General features: G+C 40.2%; 1 protein-coding gene across 2 annotated transcripts in view; it reads right to left on the reverse strand.

The window, feature by feature from the left end:
- LOC121368384 overlaps positions 1–19474 on the reverse strand; it is a 48030-nt gene that overhangs the window by 13727 nt on the left and 14829 nt on the right. Inside the window, exons 2-6 of one of the 2 annotated variants that reach the window (XM_041493080.1) lie at positions 13283–13845; positions 12874–12924; positions 9522–9649; positions 7150–7437; positions 562–660 (exon numbers count right to left, since the gene is read on the reverse strand). In XM_041493080.1, the coding sequence (XP_041349014.1) occupies positions 562–660; positions 7150–7437; positions 9522–9649; positions 12874–12924; positions 13283–13811 (1095 nt within the window). In that variant the 5' untranslated portion in view covers positions 13812–13845. The remainder of the gene's footprint in view (positions 1–561; positions 661–7149; positions 7438–9521; positions 9650–12873; positions 12925–13282; positions 13846–19474) is intronic. The other variant, XM_041493081.1, reaches the window with a different exon arrangement.

The following is a 19474-nucleotide window of genomic DNA, read 5'->3' on the forward strand; positions in this document are numbered from 1 at the left end:
GCAGGCAGAAATATTGAACCAAAAATATTTTTTGTAGTAGGTAAATCTTAAGGCAGAGATGAATTGTACTTGTAGAATGTAGGAAATCGCGTTTTAGGACATCTAGTTTTCAACATTTTACGGGGGAACATACCCCAGAACCCCCTGAGAACTTTGCTTTGCGCCACAGGTCTTAGTCACACACACACACACACACACACACACACACACACATACACGCACACACAACCCACCAAACCCCACCCCCACTCACTCCCCAATGACTTCTTGCTTCCGCTGTGCCTGTAATGACATTAACAAATTAGATAAACCATCTACTGACCTTTACATACATGAAGACGTTTCGGTTATAGCCTTTTTGAAAGTAAAGGCCTTATGTATTATGTTAAAGATATATGGGAATTACTATGAAACATTTATGCATATAGTTATCTGTTTGTAAATGTTTGAGACTAAGTTTATGATCTGAACGTAGTTTTTTTATTATTAAAAAAACTCTCACCATTCTCTGTCAAGTAGTTTATTGGAATACCTTTGCTTAATATGTACAATAAAGGATACAGTAGGAATTGATTCTTGGCTGAAGTAAAGTAATATTTTCCTCTTCTGAAACCATTCAATAGATTCTGCTTTCAAGATTTGCCGCGCTTTTTTGATCCCCTGTAACAGACACGACAAAGATGGTCATACATACATGCACAAGAGACAAGAATCAGGCCACATTAATATAGTCTTCTCCCGATAGACAAGAATCAGGCCACATTAATATAGTCTTCTCCCGATAGACAGGAATCAGGCCACATTAATATAGACTTCTCCCCATAGACAAAAATCAGGCCACATTAATATAGTCTTCTTCCAATAGATAAGAATCAGGCCACATTAATATAGTCTTCTACCGATAGACAAGAATCAAGCCACATTAAAGGGACATTCCTGAGTTTGTTGCAATTTTAAAGATGTTTTCGACTAACAAAGACTTTTTAACGATTATAATTACATATTAAATACATTTTTCGGCATAAAATATTAGCGGCTGTATATTAAACGTGTTTCTGATCGTTCTAATATTTGTACCAGGTTAAATTTCATTTTATTTCCTAAAATATATTTTTTTCGTTCGTACGAAATTATTGAAGACAAAATCCAGTTTGGGCATCTTACAAATATTAAGTGCGAGTGCGACATAATTTTAACATGCTCTTATCCCACTAGAGTTTAATCAGGATAATTTTGAAATTTACATCTAAAAATTAAATAGTGGGAATAGACTGCTCGGCCGAATATTTACATTAATTTGGAGCATTTCCCGATAGGACAGTCAGGCCACATAAATATAGTCTTCTCCCGATAGAGAGGAATCGGACTATTTAATATAGTCTTCTCACGATAGACAAGAATATATCTTTGACATAAAATTTTGAACGAAGATCTAAAAGTTTAAAGTCCGATAGATATGGTAATCAGGCCACATTAATATAGGGGGGGGAATTTGAGGTAGACAAGAATTTGGAATACGAATTTAGTAGTTAGGTCAAAGACCGAAGACCAAAATAGACAAAAATTTAAGTCCAAACAATATTATTAGAGTCTTCTCCCGAAAAGGTTTTAATGTGATTTGAGCAATTTAGACGGGCTGCCAAAGACAAAATCAGCGTTGGACTGTAGTCTTTTCCCGATAAAAAAAAAAAAGGCCACATTCAAATAGTTTCTCCTGCGGCCAAAAATGTTTTTACAGTGCAACTCAGTCTTCTCCCGATAACAGGAATCATGTCACAGGAAATAGTCTAAAGATAGACCAGAATCAGGCCACATTGAATATACAGAGTGATATTCTCCAAGAATATATATATTTAATATGTAAGTTTAATAATAGGAATATTTTATTAGTCGGAAACATCTTACAATGCAGCAAACTCAGGAATGTCCCTTTAATATAGTCTTTTCCCGATATACAGGAATCAGTCCACATTAATATAGTCTTCTACCGATAGACAAGAATCGAACCACTTTCATATAGTCTTCTCTTGATAGACAAAAATCGAGCCACATTAATATAGTCTTTTCCCCCACAGACAGGATTCAGGCCAAATTAATATAGTCTTCTACCGATAGACAAGAATCGAGCCACTTTAATATAGTCTTCTCTTGATAGACAAGAATCGAGCCACATTAATATAGTCTTTTCCCCCACAGACAGGATTCAGGCCAAATTAATATAGTCTTATCCCGATAGACAAGAATCAGGCCGCATTAATATAGTCTTCTCCCGATCGACAGGAACCGGGCCACATTAATATAGTCTTCTCCCAATAGACAAGAATGGGGCCACATTAATATACATAGTACCGGTAGTCTTCTCCCGATAGACAAGAACCAGACCACATTAATATAGTCTTCTCACAATAGACAAGAATGGGGCCACATCAATATAGATAGTACTCTTCTCCCGATAGACAAGAATCAGGCCACATTAATATACATAGTAGTCTTCTCCCGATAGACAAGAATCAGGCCACATTAATATAGTCTTCTCCCGATAGTCAACAATCAGAACACATTAATATAGTCTTCTCCCGATAGACAAGAATCAGGCCACATTAATATAGTCTTCTCCCGATAGACAAGAATCAGGCCACATTAATATAGTCTTCTCCCGATAGACAAGAATCAGGCCACATTAATATAGTCTTCTCCCGATAGACAAGAATCAGGCCACATTAATATAGTCTTCTCCCGATAGACAAGAATCAGGCCACATTAATATAGTCTTCTCCCGATAGACAGGAATCAGGCCACATTAATATAGTCTTCTCCCGATAGACAAGAATCGAGCCACATTAATATACAAATTAGTCTTCTCCTGATAGACAGGAATCGGGCCACATTAATATAGTCTTCTCCCGATAGACAAGAATCAGGCCACATTAATATAGTCTTCTCCTGATAGACAGAGAATCAGGCCACATTAATATAGTCTTCTCCCGATAGACAGGAATCAGGCCACATTAATATAGTCTTCTCCCAATAGACAACAATCAGGCCACGTTAATATATATAGTCTTCTCCCGATAGACAGGAATCAGGCCACATTAATATAGTCTTCTCCCGATAGACAAGAATCAGGCCACATTAATATAGTCTTCTCCCGATAGACAGGAATCAGGCCACATTAATATAGTCTCCTCCGGATAGACAGGAATAAGGTCACATTAATATACATAGTAGTCTTCTCCTGATAGACAAGAATCAGGCCACATTAATATAGCCTTCTCCCGATAGTCAACAATCAGAACACATTAATATAGTCTTCTCACGATAGACAAGAATCAGGCCACATTAATATAGTCTTCTCCTGATAGACAAGAATCAGGACACATTAATATAGTCTTCTCACGATAGACAAGAATCAGGCCACATTAATATAGTCTTCTCCCAATAGACAAGAATGGGGCCACATTAATATACATAGTACCGGTAGTCTTCTCCCGATAGACAAGAACCAGACCACATTAATATAGTCTTCTCACAATAGACAAGAATGGGGCCACATCAATATAGATAGTACTCTTCTCCCGATAGACAAGAATCAGGCCACATTAATATAGTTTTCTCCCGATAAAACAAGAATCAGATGACATTAATATACATAGTAGTCTTCTCCCAATAGAAAAGAATCAGACCACATTAATATACTTAGTAGTCTTCTCCCGATAGACAAGAATCAGGCCACATTAACAGTCTTCTCCCGATAGCCAAGAATCAGGCCACATTAATAGTCTTCTCCCGATAGACAAGAATCTGACCACGTTAATATAGTCTTCTCCCGATAGATAATAATCAGGCCACGTTAATATAGTCTTCTCCCGATATACAGAAATCAGGCCACACTAATATAGTCTTCTCCCGTTAGACAAGAATGGGGCCACATTAATATACAAATTAGTCTTCTCCTGATAGACAGGAGGAATCAGTCCACATTAATATACATAGTAGTCTTCTCCCAATAGACAAGAATCAGGCCACATTAATATAGTCATCTCCCGATAGACAAGAATCAAACCACATAAATGTACATAGTACTCTTTTCCCAACAGACAAGAATCAGACCACATTAATATACATAGTAGTCTTCTCCCGATAGACAAGAATCAGACCACATTAATATAGTCTTCTCCCGATAGACAAGAATGGGGCCACATTAATATACAAATTAGTCTTCTCCTGATAGACAGGAATCGGGCCACATTAATATAGTCTTCTCCCGATAGACAAGAATCAGGCCACATTAATATAGTCTTATCCCGATAGACAAGAATCAGGTCACATTAATATAGTCTTCTCCCGATAGTCGACAATCAGAACACATTAATATAGTCTTCTCTCGATAGACAAGAATCAGACCACATTAATATAGTCTTCTCCCGATAGTCAACAATCAGAACACATTAATATAGTCTTCTCTCGATAGACAAGAATCAGGCCACATTAATATAGTCTTCTCCTGATAGACAAGAATCAGGCCACATTAATATAGTCTTCTCCTCATAGACAAGAATCAGGCCACATTAATATAGTCTTCTCCTCATATACAGAAATCAGGCCAGATTAATATAGTCTTCTCCCGATAGACAGGAATCAGGCCACATTAATTTAGTCTTCTCCCAACAGACAACAATCAGGCCACGTTAATATATATAGTCCACTCCCGATAGACAGGAAACAGGCCACATTAATATTGTCTTGTCCCGATAGACAAGAATCAGCCCACATAAACATAGTCTTCTCCAGATAGACAGGAATCAGGCCACATTAATATAGTCTCCTCCGGATAGACAGGAATAAGGTCACATTAATATACATAGTAGTCTTCTCCTGATAGACAAGAATCAGGCCACATTAATATAGCCTTCTCCCGATAGTCAACAATCAGAACACATTAATATAGTCTTCTCACGATAGACAAGAATCAGGCCACATTAATATAGTCTTCTCCTGATAGACAAGAATCAGGACACATTAATATAGTCTTCTTCTGATAGACAAGAATCAGGCCACATTAATATAGTCTTATCCAGATAGACAAGAATCAGATCACATTAATATAGTCTTCTCTCGATAGACAAGAATCAGGCCACATTAATATAGTCTTCTCCCGATATACAGGAATCACGCCACGTTAATATAGTCTTCTCCCGATAGACACGAACCAGGCCACATTAATATTGTCTTCTCCCGATAGACAAGAATCAGGCCACATTAACATAGTCTTCTTCCGATAGACAGGAATCAGGCTGCATTAATATAGTCTTCTCCCGATAGACAAGAATCAAGCCACATTAATATGCATAGTAGTCTTCTCCTGATAGACAAGAATCAGCCCACATTAATATAGCCTTCTCCCAATAGACACGAATCAGGCCACGTTAATATAATCTTCTCCCGATATACAGAAATCAGGCCACGTTAATAGTCTTCTCCCGATAGACAAGAATCAGGCCACATTTACATAGTCGTCTCCCGATAGACAGGAATCAGGCCACATTAATATAGTCTTCTCCCGATAGACAAGAATCAGGCCACATTAATATACATAGTAGTCTTCTCTCGATAGAGAAGAATCAGGCCACATTAATATAGTCTTCTCCCGATAGGCAAGACGTTAATATAGTCTTCTCCTGATAGATAAGAATCAGGCCACCTTAATATATATAGTCTTCTCCCGATAGACAAGAATCAGGCCACGTTAATATAGTCTTCTCCCGATATACAGGAATCAGGCCACTTTAATATAGTCTTCTCCCAATAGACAAGAATGGGGCCACATTAATATAGTCTTCTCCCGATATACAGGAATCAGGCCACATTAATATAGTCTTCTCCCGATAGACAGTAATCAGGCCACATTAATATAGTCTTCTCTCGATAGACAAGAATCAGGCCACATTAATATATATAGTAGTCTTCCCTCGATAGACAAGAAACAGGCCACATTAATATAGTCTTCTCTCAATAGACAAGGATCTAGCCACGTTAATATAGTCTTCTTCTGTCAGGTCAAGTTAATATTGTCTTCTCCCTATATACAGGAATCAGGCCACATTAATATAGTCTTCTCCTAATAGACAGGAATCAGGCCACGTTAATGTAGTCTTCTCCCGATATACAGGAATCAGGCCACATTAATATAGTCTTCTCCCGATAGACAGGAATCAGGCCACATTAATATACGTAGTAGTCTTCTCGCGATAGACAAGAATCAGGCCACATTAATATAGTATTTTCCCGATAGACAGGAATCAGCCCACATTAATATAGTCTTCTCCTGATAGACAAGAATCAGGCCACATTAATATAATCTGTTCCCGATAGACAGGAATCAGGCCACAGTAATATAGTCTTCTCCCGATAGACAAGAATGGGGATACATTAATATAGTCTTTTCCCAATAGACAGGAATCAGGCCACATTTATAATCTTTGTAGTCTTCTCCCGATTGATTTTTGCCGGAATTAAACAAAAATCTACTAATTTTACTGCCGGGGGCGATGCGCGGTCGGTTTGGGATCGATCGACGTCAGTGGGCCCATTGGGCTATTTCTTGCTCCAGCCAGTGCACCACGACTGGTACATCAAAGGCCGTGGTATGTACTATCCTGTCTGTGGGATGATGCATATAAAAAATCCCTTTGCTGCTAATTGAAAAGAGTGGTCCTTATCCATATGTCTGACGCCATATAATCGTAAATAAAATGTGTTGAGTGCGTCGTTAAATAAAACATTTCTTTCTTTCTTTCATATTACTGCGAAACAGCTATAGAAGTTGCAGACGAATCGCGACGCGTCTTAACATGGAGTATAACTAACAATGTGGGTAAAATTATGGAAATACACGGTGAAAAGATTTTAGGCAAGCTGATTATGGTCGAATATCTATTTTTGTTGCCCGAATTTTGAGGATTTGCTCCAGCCCTGTGTGTGAGTGTGTGTGTGTTTGTGTGTGTGTGGCGGGGGATGAGAGATAACTGCCCTCTTGTCTCGTACGCTGATAGGGAGGACACATGTCTCACCCCCACCCCCCACCCCACCCCCACCCCCACCCCCCACCCCCACCCCCCACTCGCTTAGGACGGCCCTGCGATACGTTACCTGTTGCTTGATTTGTCTCCGAATCAGCATGTTCAGTGGGATGTATAAAATCATGAAACCTGGAGTCATCAATCCTATGGTAACCGTGACGAGAGCATTCCAGTCTGTGTCGTACTCATGATTCATAAACATTAGGCAACCCCCTAACACGCTGCAGGAATAGTAACCGAAAAAGACGAGCAAACTGAAGCAATAGAGAGTAGCGGTGCGTTTCACCAGCCCAAAGATCCTCATATAAAACAAAGAGTTTAACTCCGTCACTGTAAGATCGTGCAACTCTCTCGAAATCTGTAAATGAATGAGTGAATGAGTGAATGAATGAATCAATGAAGCAATCAATCAATCAATCAATTAATTAATTGATTAATGTTTTAATTAATTAATTAATTAATCAACCAGTCAATCAACCGGTCACATCTATAATAAATGAATCAATCAAGGGGAAAAAATAGAACAAAAGGAATATTTGTTTCACGATATATCAGTACAGGCAACACACCACCATTATATTCTATTGTTTAGACTATGCGTACGTCCGAAGTGTTTTTTGGTCATCCTAGTGTTTTAATACCCCAAAATGCATTTTTCATATTTTTAAAAACGCACGTATATCTGAGAAGTAACGGTTATGGACACAGCCTATAGTCTACCTTTTTTACGTAGATCCTCGTTTTGAACAATGTTTCATTCTTTTTCATTTCAACTTATTTTCGTGTTTATATTCAATTAAGGTTCAAGCACGCCGTCCTGGGCACACACCTCAGCTATCTGGGCTGTCTGTCCAGAACACACAGTGGGTTAGTTGTTAGTGGATAGTGGTTGGTGATCAGAGAAGAGGGTGTAGTGGTCTTACACCTACCCAATTGAGTCGTTAAAATTCGCTCTGGGTTGGAGCCGGTGTATATGGAATGCAAGTCCGTATGGAACAGTGGTCTGCCCGGACTTAATCTCCTAGGAATGCATGTCCTAGGTCTAATATACCTAGGAATACAAGTCCTAGGATAGAAACTTAAAAATAAACCAGGAATATACGTTCGGGTAGGACTATGGTTCCTAAGCTATGGAGGTCCGATAGGACTACTGTTCCTACGGACCTGCGTTCCTTTTACACCGGTATCGGGCTACTAGCCTTGTGTCCGATGACTTAACCACGACACCACCGAGGCCACCACCGAGCTGGGACCCCACTCTTGTTTCACTCTATTGTAGCTTTATCCAAATCTATTACAGGTTTCTAGATTAATCAAACTTACTGTCCATTTCCGCGGGTTGCAACTATATAGGGTCTGAGACTTAATTATTTAAATGTTATGTTGGTGATAATGATATAAATAATAATAATAATAATAAAGTATTTATTTAGTGAGGGTAACACAGTTAGCAAAAGCTAATCTTCACTGAGGCCCTCAGGTACAAATACTACAGAATTACAATACATACATTTATGAACAAATAGAAAACACACTTATGGCAATAAACATATTTAGCAGTATGAACGCAAATGTACGGGAAATATTATATAGGTAATTTTCCAGATACTGAACCAGTCTGTTAAACAAAGAACAATCATTTATTTACTTTATCCTTGCCAGAGACTTGAGATTGTCACACAAATTTAAACATAGCATAATGTTTGTCAGGTTTGAATAGAGTTAAAGAAAGAAATAGTAGTAGTGCATGCATAGTTATTAACGCACAGGCACAGGGGATAAAAATAATTTTTTGGCCTCACAAATTGTCTCTCATGCCGTTGCTGAGACTCGAACCTTAGGCACCGAATCGCCCACAGTTCCCAGACCACCACGATAATGTTCAGTTAACCAAAGATATACGTGTGGCTTACAAACCACTTTGACTTTTCTGACTGGGTTTTTTTTTTTTGGGTTTTTTTTTCCCCATTATGTTCAGAAATGGTGGCCTCTCATTTCTGGGGGTTTTTTTTACCCTATAGTTTGGTGCAGTATTTGAAGGACATTGTCAACTGCGTAATTTCTGATTTTGCCTGGTTCTAAATCACAAAATAATCATATAAAACACTAATCCAGTTATTGGTAACTGTATATTTACTTTCCTGCACAAGGGCGGGATGTAGCCCAGTGGTAAAGCGCTCGCTTGATGCGCTGTCGTTCTACGATCGATCCCCATCGGTTGGCCCATTGGGCTATTTCTCGTTCCAGCCAGGGCACCACGACTGGTATATCAAAGACTGTGGTATGTGCTATTCAGTCTCTGGGATGATGCATATAAAAGATCCCTTGCTAGTAGCGGGTTGCCTCTCTAAGACTGTCAAAATTACCATATATTTGACATCCAATAGCCGATGGTTAATAAATCATTGTGATCTAGTGGTATCGTTAAACAAACGCACAAACCTTTGATCCCATTTTCCTTAACAGCTGGTCTTGATACGTTGATAGACTTTTAAAGTACCAGGCTGTCCCTCGCACTGAAGAAGTGTTTTCTTTTTCAGCTGATACTGAGATTTTCATTCCATTTTTATCTGAAATTAAACACCACCACGGAAGAAATATCATTAAAAAAAATAAAGTATCAATTTTCGAAGATGTGTAAGGCATGGAACACAAAACATTGCAAACTGTCACAAAACACGGACGGGTGAAGACGTTTACTAGGAAGGGGTGCAACGTTTTAAAAACAGCACTTTCAGTGTCCAGTGGTACGTGCAACGTATAAAAGGGACACCTACAGTTTTAAAAAAGTTAGGTTGTTTTGTTTAACGACACCACTAGAGAACATTGATTTATTAATCATCGGCTGTTGGATGTCAACCATTTTCTAAATCGACATACAGTTTCAGAGAGGAAACCCTCTACATTTTCCCATTAGTAGCAAGGGATCTTTTATAGACACCATCCCACAGACAGAATAGCACATACCACGGCATTGTTGATATACCAGTCGTGGGACACCTACAGTATTCAAAAGTAAACTAAGATGCATTGCCTATATATATATGGCATTTTCCCCAGAAACATTAAAATGACCACGATGATACATGTACCCTACTAAAATATCCATGTTATAAACATTGAATTTTTCGGCGTGCTTCGCGGTGGTTTGTTGTTGTTGTTGTTGTTTTGTTGGGTTTTTTAGAACCCCAGCACCCCCAACCCCTAGATCCGCGCCTGCAAAACCAGTTTCTTGTGTTGTCGATGACTTTTGATAGATCACTTATTTTTAAAATGGTGTATGAAACAAAACGTGATGTCAGAAATGTTATATCATTGAAACTATCACTCAACATCGACTGTTGGCCTACGTAGTGATGTTGCAATGGTCGATAATAATCGAAAATTGATCGGTTTGACTACCGATTTGATTATCGATTATAAAAATAGGTTCTTCGTGAAAATGTTAATTGTAATTGTTCCTCCTGTTTAGTTTTTTTTGTTTAACGACACCACTGGAGCACATTGATTAATTAATCATCGGCTATTGGATGCCAAACATTTGGTAATTCTGTCACGTAGTCATCAGAGGAAACCCGCACTTTCCCACAGACATGAAAGCACATACCACGGCCTTTGTCTAGTTGTGGCGCACTGGTTGGAACTGGAAAACCCAATCAGTTGAATGGATGGAGGTGGTTCGATCCTGCGACGCAAGCACCTCCTGTTTAGGTGACAGAACTGATGTAAATACGCTGGGTTTTGGGTTTGTATTCATGTGTAAATACAGAAAACAAATAGTAACTTGTTATTGAAAGTAAAATTAGCGATTTGTAGGGTGAACACGACAATAGGTGCGTAGTCCTTATAATTCAAATCTTTCGTATATTCATATAATTCCAACCAATTGCATAATCGAAAGTTGATCGATTGGTGCAACCGATTATAGTCGATGATCGATGATGATGATCTTTTGTTTAACAACACCACTAGAGCACATTGATTAGTAATCATCGGCTATGGATGTCAAACATTTGGTAATTTTTACATATAGCCTGAGGGAGGATACCCGCTACCTTTTTCCATTAGTAGCAAAGGATCTTTTATTTGCACCATCCCACAGACAGGATTGCACATACAACCGCCTTTGATATACCAGTCGTGGTGCACTGGCTGGAACGTGAAATAGATCAATTGGTCCACCGACGGGGATCGATCCCAAACAGACTGCGCGTCAAGCGAGCGCTGTACCACTGAGCGACGCCCCCCCCCCCCCCCCCCCGACACGACAATATAATTAAAATATCTGTATGTTCATATAATTCCAACCAATTGCATAATCGAAAGTTGATCGTTGGTGCAAACCGATTATAACCGATGATCGATGATAATATTCCAACCGATTCTCAACACTAGGTCTACGCACACGATGCAGAGGCCGATCTAGGGGGAGCCCAATGGGCCCGCCCCCCTAACTTTTGCGATAGTTATAATTTTATTATATATTAATTTTCATATTTTTACGATCCCGCAACAAACCTCCCCCCAAATTTCCCCGTGGCATTCCACCTCATGTCACTGCCCCCCCCCCCCCACCCCCAAATGGATTTTCTGGATCCGCCACTGCGATGGTCCACTGGTCCATTATTTTCTTTTTAACTTAATTCCTCCTTTGAGAGCTATTCCTCATTTTGTAGAATCAGGGACGAATCCAGGATTTTGTAAAGAGGGATCACAATTTTTTTCTAAAAACGGTAAGTTTGAGTTTGTCGAAGGCAAATGAACCGGGATCCCAATACAAAGGGAGGGAGATCTGTAAAGGGGTTAGGGGGGAGTGGATTCTCCACAGAAATGTTTGAAATAAAGATGTTGATAACAGCATTTTCAAGACAATTTAGTGTTGTATATTGCGGATGACAAATTAAAGAAAAAAGAAAGAAAGAAAGAAAGAAAGAAAGAAAGAAAAAGAAACGTTATTAAATGGGGACTTCAAACGAGCGGGGTGTGGTTGGGGGTAACGAGACCTCTGTCACCCCCTCTGAATCCGCCAATGAGAATATCCAACTAATTATTCTCAATGTGCTGAGGTGTCGTTAAGAGACATTCCTTTCCTTTCCTCTCTTAGAAAGTTGACAGCGATCGTGCTGACACGTTCTCTGTTGACGAAGAGTATAAAATGGAAGTAAAAAGGTGAATTGCATCCTGGATAAAGGACTACAATCTGTGGTAGCAGACCCGTTTAGATACATACAATTGCAAACAAGTCTCCCATGGGTTGTCCTGCCACGATCTGAACAGATCAGGCCCTTTTAAGGGCCAAATCGGCCCCTGTGGCGCAGTCGTTAAGACATCAGACTACAGACTGGTAGGTACAGGGTTCGCAGCCCGGTACCGGCTCCCACCCAGAGCGTGTTCTTAAGGGCACAATGGGTAGGTGTAAGGCCACTACAGACAGCCTAGATAGCTGAGGTGTGCCCTCAGGTGTGGGATCTTTTATATGCACCACCCCATAGACAGAATAGCACATACTACGGCCTTTGATATACCAGTCGTGGTGCACTGGCTGGAACGAGAAATAGCCCAATGGGCCCACCGACGAGGATCGATCCCAAAGCGACCGTGCATCGAGCGAGCGCTTTACAACTGGGCTACGTCCCGCCCCTATGATGGTAAAACGTCTGTTTGTTCATGTATCTAACCAAGGATCAAGCACGCTGTCCTGTGTAACAATTTTTTTATGATATTGGGATGACGGAGTTGTTGGTGGTTTTGTTGTTGGCCTGTGTAATCTTCCTATCAAATAAGAAAGTCTTACCTTGTTGGTGATACTGAAGACCGACGTTTGGCAGAATGTACTTAAGTTCACCTACAACAAAGAATTTATACAGCAAAACGACACGCTAAGAAGATAATAAAATATATGTTATATAGGTATAGACCAGTGCATTCGGTATGTTTAACTGTCGTCTGACTCTTGTCATCATCATCATCTTCTTCTTCGTCCTTGTTGGCGTGTGTGTGTATGTGTGCGCGCGCGCACCTGTGTGTGTGTCCCTTGTGTGTGTAGCCTATGTACAGCGGGTTTCCTTTGTGTGTCCTTAACGTGCGTGCGTGCGTGCGTCGTTAAATAAAACATTTCTTTCTTTCTTGCGTGCGTGTGTGTGTGTTTGTGTGTGTGTGTGTGTGTGTGTGTGTGTGTGTGCTGTGTGTGAACAAACATTTACATTTTTGGTACAGTGCGTCTTTAATCTTGCAAACAGCATTCTCTCCCTTGGTGACGTCGATGTAGTTGACGGTTCTCGGCACGTCTGGTACGGGGCAGGGTTTCAGCATCACTGGAATGATGCCGTTCCGTCTCTCTTGGACAGACAAAACAAACGCCAGGTGTCTTTCGTAGGAACACCAGCCACTGTCGATGTACTCTGGCGACAAAACCATAACTATTCTCATAGCACGTGACATTCCATCTTCAATAAGAGAAGCAATCGGCTTCCCAGGAGTGAAATCTCTCGGAGGCCACAGACACTTGATCCCATAGTCTTGTTCCAGTTGTTCGACCCACTCCTGAACCCATTGCTGGTCGTCAGAACTGTGAGAGAAGAACAGGTGGTGTGTTTTTCCTTCTGGTAACGCCGTGGCTAAATTTCTAACAAACTGTGGTGGTGCCCTAGGTGTGGCGCTCTCGTAGGAACTACAAAGAGTACTGGGAGTAGATAGAAGTGGCTCACTTTCTTCCTTGTATCTGTGCGCCATGGTTCGCTATAAGATCTTTTTTGGACTTAATCTTCTGAAAAATCAAAGCCAAATATATACAAGATAATATTGGAAACTTTGCCATAACACTAGGGCCTCCAAGAGCACTCGAGTACTCGGGCACGGGCCGTGTCTAGCAAGACGCAAGTACTCGGGCACGGGTGGAGTCTAGCAAGACTCGAGTACTCGGGCACGTGTCGAGTCTAGCAAGACTCGAGTACTCGGACACGGGCCGAGTCTAGCAAGACTCGAGTACTCGGGCACGGGTGGAGTCTAGCAAGACTCGAGTACTCGGGCACGGGTGGAGTCTAGCAAGACGCAAGTACTCGGGCACGGGTGGAGTCTAGCAAGACTCGAGTACTCGGGCACGGGTCGAGTCTAGCAAGACTCGAGTACTCGGACACGGGCCGAGTCTAGCAAGACTCGAGTACTCGGGCACGGGTGGAGTCTAGCAAGACTCGAGTACTCGGGCACGGGCCGTGTCTAGCAAAACTCGAGTACTCGGACACGGGCCGTGTCTAGCAAGACGCAAGTACTCGGGCACGGGTCGAGTCTAGCAAAACTCGAGTACTCGGGCACGGGTCGAGTCTAGCAATACTCGAGTACTCGGGCACGGGGGGAGTCTAGCAATACTCGAGTAATCGGGCACGGGTGGAGTCTAGCAAGACGCAAGTACTCGGGCACGGGGGGAGTCTAGCAATACTCGAGTACTCGGGCACGGGTCGAGTCTAGCAAGACTCGAGTACTCGGGCACGGGGGGAGTCTAGCAAGACTCGAGTACTCGGGCACGGGTGGAGTCTAGCAATAATCAAGTACTCGGGCACGGGTGGAGTCTAGCAAGACTCAAGTACTCGGGCACGGGTCGAGTCTAGCAATACTCGAGTACTCGGGCACGGGTGGAGTCTAGCAATACTCGAGTCCGTTCACAAGACTCGAGTACCCGTGCAAGGAAGAGCACTCTCATATTAAAAAAAAATCGAATGTGTGGAATGCAATACAATGACATGATATGTAATCTGTGTTCAGCGCTGCAATTAAGATACGTAATGCTATTTTACTTTATTCCTTAGTCTCATTATCACTTAGTGTAAGTGTCGGGTACTCGGGTCCGAGTCGAGTTTGACCCATTAGTACGCGAGTCCACTATTTTAACACAATAGGTATAGGGAACATTATAAAAATAGGGATAGTGGAAGGTACAAAATATATATTCTTTAAATACTGTTACTACATAAGATTCCCAAAAGAGTTATGTCCCTCAATATATTCCGCAGTAAATGTCTTGAGTGTATAGTGAAAGTGTGATTTGGTTAACGACACCACTGGAGCACATTGATTAATTAACCATCGGCTATTGGATGTCAAACAATTGGTAATTCTTGACCCAACTTCACAAAATATCGTAAGCCTAGTTTTGCACGTAAACGTAAATCTACGACTAAACCACAATTCTTATTACTAGTATAGTTCAACAAATATAGTTAGAATAACACATTTTTCATTTTCTTTTGTCTTTAATGTACTCCAGCTTCCGTAATGATGTAATTTTCTGCGTGAAAACACGTGCAAACGCACGACCTGTATAACTGCCAGTAGCAGACGTAAACTTACGATGTTTAGTGAAATGGGCCCCTGACTGGTAGTCATCAGAGGAAACACGCTACATTTTTTTCGAATGCAGCAAGGGATATTTTATATGCACTTTCTCACAGACAGTAAAGCATATAATACGGCCTTTGTCCGATTGTGGTCCACAGGTTGGAATGAGAGAAAAACAATCAGCTGAATGAGAGAAAAAGAATCCTTGAACACTCGGACCAAAATTGCTCTACAGACACCAGCCTCCAACTATATTTCGAACAGAAAACTTTCGCATCAACTTGAATTGATTGTTTTTACGTGTTTTTTTTTAACGACACCACTAGAGACCATCGATGTATTAATCACCGGCTATTGGATGTCAAACATTTGGTAATTCTGACACGTGGTCATCAGAGGAAACCCGCTATATTTTTCCTTATGAAGCAATGGATCTTTTATATGAACTTTCTAACAGACAGGAAAGCACATACCACGGCCTCTAATATACCAGTCGTGGTGCACTGACTAGAACGAGAAATAGGCCAATGGGCCCACCGACAGGGATCGATCCTAAACCGACAGCGCATCAAGCAAGCGCTTTACCACTGGGCTACGTCCCGCCCTCTGACTGTTTTGGGGCACCCCACTAATAGAACTGAACGTCACTTTATCCATATGACGAGGCTAATCGCTTTCCCTTCCAGGCAGAAACAGTGTGTCCTTCATTTCATTTCAACTTCATGTTCGTGCAATATGTTTTGTGCTCACCAGAAATACTTACGAACACGTCTTGGGGGGGGGAGGGGGGGGGGGACCAAGAAAAATGGCTCATTGATGATTGACTCGTTAAAACGGCACCTTAATAAAGTTTTGATATTTGCAAGTAATATGCATGTGTTTGTGTATATATCACTGTGTACGAATGGAAGTGTACATTAATTTGACTAAATGACTAGCTGCGATTTTCTGTACCGCTAGCTGCATTATTAACTACGACCTATGCAGTAGTTAATAATGAAACTAACGATACAGAAATTCACTTCCTCGCCTAACGATAAGGTTTCTACTGTCTGACTCGCTAACAAATCGGAACAGCGAGTCCAGTATCATTGTCAGACGGACATAGTATAACGGACACAATTCCATGTGTAATTTAATAGTTACGATCGACTATCTACCTGCAATTATTAATATTATGCACAACCATTAAGCATTCCATATATATATATATATATATATATATATATATATATTCACTGGCGTAGGGGATAAGGGGGGCATGTGCCCCCCACTTTTCAGATATTTTGTTTTATAATAGTGCAAAAGTGTGTAAATATAAAAGTGTGGCCCCCTCCCCACACTTTTTGGCACCTTGCTGCGCCACACTAATATATATATATATATATATATATATATATATATATATATATATATATATATATATATATATGTGTATGTGTATGTGTGTGTGTATGTGTGTGTATATGTGTGTGTGTGTGTGTGTGTGCGTGTGTGTGCGTGCGTACGTGCGTACATCCCCCCCCCCCGCCTTGTCACCTTCATACGCCACTGGTATATGTACATAGATAAAAAAGAAAATTCAAATGTGCGTGTTAGTCTGGGTTATGTGTTTGGTTGTGCGTGTGTACTGGTGTGTGGGCTTATTTTGTAGGCTATTGTTTATTTGGGGGCAGATTTGTTGTTGTTATTGGGGTTTCCTTTCTGGGGGGAGGTAAAATTGTTGAGTGAGGGGGGGGGGGTATTTTTTAAATATTAGGTTTTTTGTTTTGCATGCCACTTACGCTTATAATCATGTATAGAACAATGTCTTCATTTTAACATTTAACCTTAAATAATCGGCATGCAAGACTAACAGAAATATGTTTACATAGATAGTTTGATGTAAACAAAACAAGTACAGTTACTATAGATAGATGTCCTTTATTACAGCAAAATTTACATTTATAATGCAATGTATATAGGCCTAATTAATTTACAGCAAACGAAATATTTAGTCAAACAGCGCATGTGCAGGAAATTGTGTAGAGGAAGTCTAGATTGGCTAGTGGTGTTTATAGGGGAGGGGTCGGGTCATGCGTCCCCAGAAATACACTGAAAAAAACAAAACAAACATAATATAGCACGTGGGACTGTTCTAATCGGAATATAACATATAGTCCGTCCCATCCTACAAAAATGTTGTTTTGTTGTTTTTGTAAATAATTTTAGTTTGGTTTGACGTAAAAATAAAAATAAAAGGTTTTTTTGGAAATAACAAAAATATACTATTTTTGTGTGTAATTTAGAAAACAATCGGCTCAAAAATAAATAACTTGTAGTAAATTCCATAGTATGAAAAAATGCGTTCCCAGTGGGACGCACTATAAACAGGTTTCTATTATCTATTATAACTATGTTACTGTCACAAACAATTCATTAAAACTACAGGTGTGTTTGTATGTTTAAATGAAATTATGATAATTAATGTGAGGCGAGATTGCAGCTTTGAAACAAACAAAAAATTCCATGCAAAAAAATCCAAAACAATCAGGGTGTGTGACGGCTCGCTAGATTCAACTCCTATATTTAACACATGGTCAGTTATAAGAAAACGCAATTTCATCAACTTAATTTTTACCTGTATCATTCTTTTATTTTTAAAGCATAGGTGGGGACATTTATGATGCCAGGGACTGGCATGCATAAATCTCAGCTGAAGATTCACAAACAACTGTGGCCATCGGTCATTCCTGAAGTAACCGGAACGCACCGGAGTGGTTCACGGTTAGGGGACGTAACTCTGCCTATTTTTTCGCAAATTTCTAATACAGCCTATATTAAAGGCAGTAACAGGTCCTGTGTTGCCTGTGGGAAAGTGCATATAAAAGATTCCTTGCTGCTAACGGACACTTGCGCCCATAGCAGGCGTGTGCTACAACAGCTTGCTTTGAATGTGCACGTTAAAACCTATGACCAGACCGTATAGAAAAAATGTAGCAGGTTTCCTTGAAGACAATTTAAGAATTATCAAATGTTTGACAACCAGTAGCCGATGATTAATATATCAAGGTGCTATAGAGGTATAATTAAACAGAACACATTTAAACTGTAAACTCGCTATGTGAACTCCGTTGCAAGTGGTGCCGCCTAGTTTCTACATGTTCGGCAACATGTTTACGAAGGTACCTTGTCATCATACAACATTGTATAGTGTGTCTGGGTTAAACCAATACTTTCATGTTTAGAATATTTAGAATATTAATTTCGAAGTGTTCTGGCGTCTATCGAATTTTCCAGAGTATTGAAAAATAGTACATACAGGCATGCACGTATGAATGTCCGAACGCAAAATCTATTCCATTTTCCATGCCCATTATGTCTGTGTTTTAAATGGATCATTCTGCAGTCAGTGATAAACAACAGTTAATACGTGTTGTAAATTATACATGACACGATATATTATTTTAAATTATAAAATTTTCAAGGTAACACAAAATAGCAAATAAAAAAGTGTCAAACTACTCAAAGTGCATTATTTAACATTCAAGATATTTTCAGATAGTATTCAAATTATGTTATATATAGCATTCACATTTACATTGTTGTCCTTTACACTCAAACGGAAAGTTATTGCTATGACAGTATGGGCAGTCTGTCGTGTCGTGAAATATAGAATATCAAACATCTTAATTTGGTAACACTATGTCTTATATGATCCTCCTCTTCTGTCATCAATATTCCTTGTCTTTCCAATCCTCCTGTAGGCCTTTTTCTTGCACACAATGCGTTCCGGTTGTATCACCTTATGAACTGTCATTAATTCCATCAAATAAAGATCAACCCATGAAACGATTTATCGCAAAGACAGTTGGAACTGATGACAGTTCATCTTCCTCGCGGCGAAACTGTTCAGCACGGCCAGCTCGGTAGGGACGACTTGGCATTGGGTTCAACACGGCCAGCTACGTAGGGAGGACTTGGTACGAAATCTTCACTGTCGTCACTCTGTCCAATACGGTTAGCTTGTTTGGGACGACTTGGCACGAAATCTTCATTGTCGTCAATCTGTTCAATACGGCCAG

The sequence above is a fragment of the Gigantopelta aegis genome, chromosome 3, assembly GCF_016097555.1.
Source record: "Gigantopelta aegis isolate Gae_Host chromosome 3, Gae_host_genome, whole genome shotgun sequence".
In the NCBI taxonomy this organism is placed as follows: Eukaryota; Metazoa; Mollusca; class Gastropoda; order Neomphalida; family Peltospiridae; genus Gigantopelta; species Gigantopelta aegis.